Source organism: Squalius cephalus, assembly GCF_949319135.1.
Source record: "Squalius cephalus genome assembly, chromosome: 10".
NCBI classification, from domain to species: Eukaryota; Metazoa; Chordata; class Actinopteri; order Cypriniformes; family Leuciscidae; genus Squalius; species Squalius cephalus.
The window spans coordinates 17,132,651-17,141,771 of record NC_137131.1 but is presented as its reverse complement, the minus strand read 5'-3'; the positions used below and the strand labels follow the sequence as shown (position 1 = coordinate 17,141,771).

The window sequence follows — 9,121 nt, the reverse complement described above, 5'->3', positions numbered from 1 at the left end:
ACACACCTGGAAATGCAACAGGCACGTTTTAAGCAACTGTGTGCACATGTTTGCATCAATTGTCTCGTGTTGAAGATATGCATCTGAATTCATGAAAGGCTTTATGCTTAAAGATTCCAAGCACTGACACCTCTGTGTACTCCTAAAACAAAGGGTCATATGCTCAAATGAAAAATCATAAATTACACATACTTAAAGGAATCAACCCTCCCACCCCAAAAAAAAGCTTTTATCATTTATTTACTCAATATTTTAGTCATGATTTACCCACTTTCATTTCATTCCATACCTTAATAGCCTTTCATTTTTTGTTTCTGTGCTACAAAGTAGCAGGATATTGATGATACGTTTATTTCTCATGTATCCTCCCTTAATATATCTGCAACATATATTATGATATCATATCTTAAAATCATATGATCATGACTGTGGTTACTAAACTGCAAAAAAATGATAACCACCAATTGTTACCTTAAAGAGCTATTTCTACCTGATTTTAGCACATAAACATTAGTTTTATTTAGATCAATTCTGCGATATTAATCAATATTTTTTACTTAAATTAAAGATGTAGATTTAAATGATTTAGGTGTGACCATTTTTTTTTAGAATGCAAGAACTATGTGTCATAATTTAGAAATATTTCAGTCAAGTGGAGGGGAGAGTGAATGTGGAGAAAAGTATGTATCCATCTATCAGCTAAACAAAAATTAGACCTCCTGAGGCTAAAGACTGAATGCTTTGTAATGATTACAGTAGATTCTTGACTTTACCTGGAGCCCAGTCTGTCTGTATGAGAGTGAAGGAGGGCAGCTAGGTCACTGGTTATGTGGTTGCGTTTGTTTAATGGCTATGGTGTTGTGCTGAAGGGCATATCAGTCTCAGCGAGACACACGAGAAGTGTTTTTTTACAGGCCACACGTTTATCAAATGTCACTAGCGAAGCATAACTACTTTTACTTCCATTTCAAAAACTCTATCAAGGATAGAAAGTTCCTGAAATTGAATTTATACCAAGCTCATTCCATTAAAAGCTAGGTTTCATGAAGTTAAGAAAACTTCTCAGATTTCACAGATATGTTTGGTTACTAATCATTCTGTAAAGAAGTAAAAAACTGTGAAATGTGTTTTTTATACTGCCTCATTTAGAATATTATAACCAGGCATGATGTGTCAGATTTCTTGTGAAAACGCTGTGGGATGCGGCACAGTAACAGCCAATCAGAACACATTCAAAGTTTAATATACATTTACGAGGAATGTGATTTTAAACCAATGACATTTCACTGTGGGCGGGGCTACCCGGAGCAATGACACCGAAATAGAAAGCATGACAAAAACTCATATTAACAGGAAGAAACTATTTATTGCTTGTTGATTTATTTTGTTGCACCAATACATGATGCAATACTTACAAATTGGTGTTAAATGAAGAATGTCTCTTAGTGTGACTGCATGGACAGTTGTAAAAATTACAGCCTTTCATTCCATGACTGATGGAGAAACAGTACATTGTCTGTTGTGAAAGATGCTTGTAAAACATGGAAGGGTGCCAACACATTACAAAGAGCGAATGTTTGGAGGTTTTAAAGCCCTGTGTTTGCTGCCAGGCACTCTCTTGTCTTATGAGGTTTCATCAGCCTGGAAAATAAAGACATCCCCTCTAGGCTTTTCATTAAAAAAATATTTACTTAAAATGGCAAAAGAGAAAGGCAGAGGGGATGAAAGAAAATCTGATGAGCGGAGGGAATTGCCTCTAAGCTTAGCAAACATTACATTGGGCTGTGAATAAAGGAGGCGACCTGAAGAGAAATGGTGACAGTTTTGGCAGGGAGGGAAGCTGGGGGGGTCTGGGGTCAAGCTGACCTAATTGAAAGCATGAAATTGTGAATCCCTGAGTAGATAATGCACTTGTTAGTAGTAAGGGATTACAGATGTTGCAACAAAAGATAAGTGCTTTTTGTGCATGCTTCAGCAAACTCATGAAACACATTTATTTATATTTGTAAAATCTGCGTTTATGCATTTCCATAGTGTTTTTCTCTGCTCTCATCGAATTCTCCCACTAGACTTGCAATCAGTATGTCAGGGGTTTTCAGTGACCCCCAAATGTGACTATTCTCTTGTGAGGTACCCCCTTCTTAAAATATATATTTTTTTATAAACATCATTCAGTCAGTTCTATTTTTCTAGTTCTATCTATTTATTTATTCATTTCTATTTTTTCTAGTTCTATTTATTTATTCATTTCTATAATACACATGGAATAAATAAATAAATATAAATAGAATAAATATAGATAGAAATAGAATAAATAAAAACAGAAAAATAGAAAGAATAAATAAATAGAAATAGAAAAACAGAATAAATAAATAATTAGAAATTGAAAAAATAGAATAAATAAATAGAAATAGGATATATAGAAATAAATGTATTTATTTATTTATTTTCTCTGAACTTTTCTGTGGATCCCATAGCATTTCCTTGTAGAGTCCCCTGTAGAGTTTATTGTAAATGTAGATTTCTCTAGCAATGCTATCATCTATCTGTCATTGTCTTCCAGCATACAAGCATTACGATATGTCTTTGTTTTTCAGGAGAGAAGGTGAGGGTGTGCGGGTGTTTTGGGATAAACTCAGAGAACCATCTTTCACATCTCGTTGGAATCCTTTTTCTGTTGACTATCCTTTCTGTTCATTCACCTATCACCCTGTCAGGGGTGCCAATGAGCAGCTGGGTCGCCTGTGTGAGGTGAGTATTACAATACAACACACAGAACACGTTTATCACAGTCAGGTCTCATTCCTTAGCTCTGACATATTCCTATAAGATCTTCAAACTATCAGACTTAACCCAACCATTAAATGAGCTCAGTTAGCCAGTAGCCACTCTCAAAACCAGTTACTCACAAGTGTTACAGAAGCTGCCAGAGGACTTGCAGAGGGGGAGTAAGAATCCACAATTTCTTGGAAGTCGTCTTAGGAAGAAATGACGTGTTCAGTTAACATTAGTGGTGCAATATGTATTTCACTATATGATTAAGATTTCAAAGAATGACAGCTTGAGGCTAGAGGCAAGGTTACTTAAGGCAGCGTTTCTCAAACTGGGGTCATTCGAAATCAAATGGGGTCAGTGGAAATTTCCTGCATAAATAAATTGACGTAAGTTACTGAATATAAGTATTAATCTATGAAAGGCTTACCAGTTCCACCTGGACTTTTTTATAGTTTATAGTTTATCTGTGTTTATACATGCCATTAAGTAATTTCCTGACAATAAAAACATTTGTGATCCAGGTTTTTAGAGGCCGAGCACTGAAAGTTGATCATTTAGATTTGCCGATAATTATAGTTTATATGCCATTGTTAAAAAAATCTGCTTACCAAACACCTTTTATGTGTGCAGGTTTTTTGGTATGCTTTTTTTGCTTGTTCTTATATGCATATAAAAGCAAACTCTTTTATTTATATCTATCTTTCCCTTGTGAAAAAAGTACACTTTAGCATACTTTTTTTAAAAAGTACTTAAAGTACCTAATAATACACTTTAAAAGAATATACTGTAGTGCGAACGGAACGTAATGTTTTCAGACAATTATGTTAATTGCAATAAATGAAAATATATATTTATTGGCCCTTTTGACCCACTTAACTAGGACTTAAGTACATCTTTATATGTAATTTCATAATTTCTCTACTGTCTTTGAAATATATTTGAAGTGTACTGCTAAATGCACTGACAAGCATTTATGGGAAACTAAAATATACTTTAATGTCACTTGTATGTTATGTATTTATGTATTTAGATATATTTATTTTTAATTAGACATTTTTAATGATGAAATTGTAATTTACTACATTTTTAAATAAATTAAACTTGAAATATTGGGTACAATGGGGCTAAAGGCGTACTGGGGTAAAAGGTGCATTTGGCTTTATTCTATGCTGGTGAGCCTTTTACCTTGTGTGTGTGGGATAAAAGGTCCAGCTTGCCATCTCATACATTTATACGCTTTTTAAACAATCTTAACCACTTTTATGATTTATTTTCACACAAAATCTGTTGCTCCATCAATGTTCAATAAAACATATATATTTTTCCTTCAATCTTACACTATGGGAGTAGTGAAAAGCAATTTTTTTAAACTTGGGGTGTGCCTTCAACCCCGTTTTACCCTAATACTGAATAACACATTACAGTTACTTTAGTATGTGTAGTATGTTAGCCAACATAAAGTAAGTGCACTTATTTAAAGCATGACAAAACATTATTAAAATATAATGATTTAAAATGATAATAATTAAACAAATATTACATTATCGGCAAGGATAGAAATAAATATGTAGGCTACTTTTAAGATTTGAAGTTCACAAGTGCACATTCAATACAATTAAGCTCTTCTTTTTCGCAAGGAATATGGAGATAAACTGATATTCTGTTTTGTTGTTGTTATGTTAATTATCTGAAGTAGCCCTTATATTATGTCATGATCATCTTTGATCATCTAACTATCTGAAGTAGACCTTATATTATGTCACATTCATCTTTTTGGAGTTAGGGGACCTGTAGACAGTCAAGTGGTCATTGGTTTAGAAAAAGTACGTAATTTTTAGATGCATAAAAAATAAATTTAAGGCTGTATCATTTAATTAGACAATAAACAAGAAATAGTCCAAGTGCGTATAGAAAAATCACTGAAATCAAAAATTTTGAAATTAGATTTGTTTTGGTCCCTGGCTCACTCAGCGTCTCTAAAGTATATATGTAGTTCAAGGTGTGAGCGAAGGGTCTTATGCAGGTGACCTCAAAGATCGCATAACCAGTCATTTGGACTAAGGGGGTGTCTAATCCCACAGCCACACATTCCCATTCCTCACATTCCACCCCACCTACTGAGGTGAACAGCAGGTTCAACAAAAATGAAGAACGGTTGATAAAAAAAAAAGAGAAAACATAAACAGGATTGTTTTGACAAGCAGAAACCACCAACCTGACAAACACGAGTTGAGCCAAATAAGCATATAAAAGTTGTTTTTGCCATGTGTTTTAGTACTGAATAAATTACTTTTCCATATTTTTCTTCCTCATTTAGATTGAAAACTTCAGGGAGGAGCTGACTTTAGCAGCGCAGAAAGCCCACAGCAAGAATCCTATACCTGGAAAAGCCAACGGGGTTCTTGTGCTGAATCAACCCATTCTAATCGAAGCATATGTTGGTCTGATGTCTGTCATAGGCAACCAAAACAAGCTGGGCTATTGCTTAGCACGAGGCAATATTGGTTTCTGAGGGCACTTTGAGTCTTCCAATGATTGTTTACACTAAGTAATTCTCTTGCACCAGCTGAGCATGTGTAATTTATATTTTAATTTAATATATTTTTAATATATGGGAGGAATGTATAATTTTTGTTCTTGAAATACATTCTATACTATTAATGTCCATCAAACCTTTCAGTTTCATCTAGTTACATTAGCGCCAAAATGTCAATCAGACATTTCCTGTTTGGTTGTGTCTTAGCATACAAAGAATGTTTTCCCTCCTCCTACGACTTCCTTTGTAGAAATATCTTGTATTCGGTATGTTATCTCTCAGAGGAAACCTCACTATGTGTTTTGTAATGTGCCTTTTCTTTCTGTATCTATGCTGATATTGTACCTCATCATAAAGCTTCTTACAAGCCAATTGATGCATAAGGGTATATAAGTAATTTTTGTTTGATGGTTTAGGGTTTTGTTATTACAGCAAAATGCAGTACTGGATTTCCCCATATTGTGTAATTACTGCATTCACTTAGTGGTCTTGATATATTTCTTCAACAGAATGTCAAATAAACTGCAAAGCCTTTATAAAATAAATGTTAATACTGAAACATGCTTCATTAGTGCTGAAACTGAAATTAGTGTTCCTTAGCTGTGCTTCATTTATCTGACTAATTTGCTCTGTTTTGATTTATTGGGCATTTCTAAGGTGGGGCTATGTCAACAAGCTTGAAACGTATAAAACGTACTGTATATTTTACATTTAAGGTAATGCGAATTGTCCCCTAAAAATTGGCACCAGCATGGCCACCCCAATTAACACGGTGTACATAAGTCACTGAATGTGGATTCTTTTCAGATTTTTTATTACAGATTTTCTTGACTGCTAACACACAATTCATGAAACAATTCACCATTTTCTGACAAATATAAACAATCTCATAACTACACACCAATTTTTACAAACCTCAAACTTCCACATCGAACTCAAATATTTCGGTCAAAAACAAATTCTCTTTTGTCAGAATCAAACTTTGGCCCCAGATATCACACAAATAACAAATAGACTGACTATTTTCCTGCCTGGAGAAAACTGGTGAGATCAATTCATAACACTGTAACAAACACCTCATATTGGAATTCAGCAATGATTTTGCAGCTCATTGTCTATTACAGTATACAACATAAATTAAAGTGCAGATTCAGTAAAATACAACAATAAGCTTTAGGAAAAAATTATTTTCATTACACTACTGTAAAGTGATCTTACAGTAGATGAATACCAAAGAATTGAATAAGAACTCTGTATGCAACTCAATAGAGTATACTGTCAATTGCAGTACACTAGAAAAAATATATATATTTAGCATCCTCTGCACCTTCGGCCGAATTTCATTACAGCATTTTACAGCAGTTCTTTAGCAATTTCTTGGTCTTCTGACAAGAGACTCTCTTATCTCCCTGAGGCAGTCGTCTCTCATTTCTGCAAAAAATACAGTACATGTAAAAAATTGGCTACAAATAAATTTGACAATTGTGAGTTTCCCCTCATCTAAAGCACTGTTACTGTGTACTGTAATTATACTGTATAACGTCTCGGTGATGTATGGTAACCCTCGTTCCCTGAAGGAGGGAACGGAGACGTACGTCGTGACCGACGGATAGGAATCTCGCTAGAGAGGCCAATCTACTTCGAATGAAACTAAACGAGCCAATGCACATTGGCGTGCAATCATTTGCATCAGCTGTTCAGCCACACAGCACGGGTATATAGTGAGCAGAAGGTGCGATTGCAGGGGTTTTTTTTGAGGAGCCAAGCCTGATAACCTGGCCACCCCAGCGGGCAGCAGCAGATGTGACGAAGGGACGTATGTCTCCGTTCCCTAACACACCGTGACCGACGAATAGGAATCCCTACCAAAGCGCCACAGCTGCTGCACCCCATTCAGCGCCCTGTGCAAGCCTCTACCCCTTCTTGCCTGGAAGGACGATAGGAGAGGGCTTACACAGAGTGGATCTGTCACTGTTGTTCTGTGATAACCCACGCAGTTAGATTTTTGAATAACACTGGGAAAGCATGCCCTTTCTATGGGAAAGGGGAACGCTGCGGAAGCCACATTCTTCGAAGAAGTTATGTGGAAAAATACATATGGACTAGCCCGAAGATTGCACTGCATATGAATACTGGGTGACTTAGCCCAAGGGAAAGACATGGGCTTCGATTAGGAGCAGCCGTGGAAGAATACACATATTGGATCCCCGTAGGGTCACACATATGGGACCCAGCCTAGACCCGGTTCTCAAGGATTCAACGGGCCGAGGGTGTTGGAGGACTCAAAGGTTTTTCACTCTTGAGCAATAAGGAGCACTACACGTAGGCTATAAAATCTAGCGAACATGTTAGGTGTCGCCCAGCCCGCAGCTCTACAAATATCTGTTAGCGAGGAACCACGTGCCAGCGCCCAGGAGAATGCAACGCCTCTCGTGGAGTGAGCATGCAACCTGAGCGGGCATGGCATCCAGTGGGCCGTCCTCTGCTTGGAGACAGCATTCCCTTCTGCTGGCCTCCGTAACAGACGAGCTGGTCTGAGGTCCTGAGACTCTGAGTTCTGTCCACATACAGTGCGCGAAAGTTGGAACCTTGGGCACATTGAGGGTGGAGGGAGACAGCCTTCGCGCCAACCCTTGCTGCAAGAAGGAAAGCACGGACCCTATCGAACATCTTCGGGGGTCCTCTCGGCGAGAAGAACACCACTCGATGAACAGGTTCCACTTCCAGGCGTACACATGTCTCGTGGACGGCGCTCGTGCAAAAGTGAGGGTGTTAAGTACCTCTGGGGGTAAGTCGCCTAGAACCTCCGCGTCCCGTCCAGGGACCAGACATGGAGTTTCCAGAGGTCCGGACGTGGTTTCCATAGGGTGCCCTGTCTCTGAGTCAGAATGTCCTTCCTAAGTATGGCTTTATTTTTGTGTCATCTTTTTCAATAAAAAAATATCTAACAGAATGTCCTTCCTCAGAGGAATGGGCCAGGGAGGGACTGTCACAAGAAGCATGAGTTCTGGGAACCAGGTCCTATCATGCTCCTCGTGACAGTCTCTCCCTGGCCCATTCCTCTGGAAACCACGTCCGGACCTCTGGAAACTCCATGTCTGCTCCTCGTCCTCCCTGACTTTGCACAGAGTCTGCGCAAGTAGGCTCACTGGGGGAAACACATATTTGTGGAGGCCAGCTGTGTGCCAGTGCATCCGTGCCGAGTGTTCCCTCGGTCAGGGAGTAAAACAGCTGGCAGTGGGAGGTCTCCCAGGAGGCAGACAGGTCTACCTGAGCCTCCCCGAACTCTCTCCAGATCAGCTGAACCGCCTGGGTTTGGAGTCGCCATTCTCCCGGGAGCACAGCTCGTGAAAGCTCGTCGGCCACACGGTTGAGCACATACATGGCTCGAAGCGACCTCAGATGCTTCTGACTCCAGAGGAGGAGACGAGTTGCATCATGCAATGGGAGTGTAGACCACCTTGTCGGCTGATGTACGCAATGGTCGCAGTGTTGTCCGTACGGACCAGCACGTCCCTGCCCTGTAGCGGCCTTTTTAAGCGGCTCAGAGTGAGACGTACTGCTAGCAACTCGAGGCAGTTGATGTGCCAATGCAGTTGGGGGGCCCGGCCACATCCCTGACACTGCATGCCCGTTGTACGTGGTACCCCAGCCGGTGGCAGAGGCATCTGTGAACACCACAGCATGCCTGGACACCTGTTTCAAGGGCACTCATGCCCACAGGAATGAGGGGTCTGACCACAGGCTGAAGGTCTGGAGGCACGCTGGTGTGATTGTCACCCGGTGAGTGCCGTGATGCCACGCCCATCT

General features: G+C 39.1%; 1 protein-coding gene across 1 annotated transcript in view; it reads left to right on the top strand.

Moving 5' to 3' along the window:
• Positions 1-5,894, top strand: part of tprg1 (tumor protein p63 regulated 1) — a 24,153-nt gene extending 18,259 nt beyond the window's left edge. Inside the window, exons 5-6 of the mRNA XM_079884007.1 lie at positions 2,598-2,751; positions 5,093-5,894. Of these exons, the coding sequence (XP_079740133.1) occupies positions 2,598-2,751; positions 5,093-5,287 (349 nt within the window). The 3' untranslated portion in view covers positions 5,288-5,894. The remainder of the gene's footprint in view (positions 1-2,597; positions 2,752-5,092) is intronic.
• Positions 5,895-9,121: the final 3,227 nt, after the last annotated feature.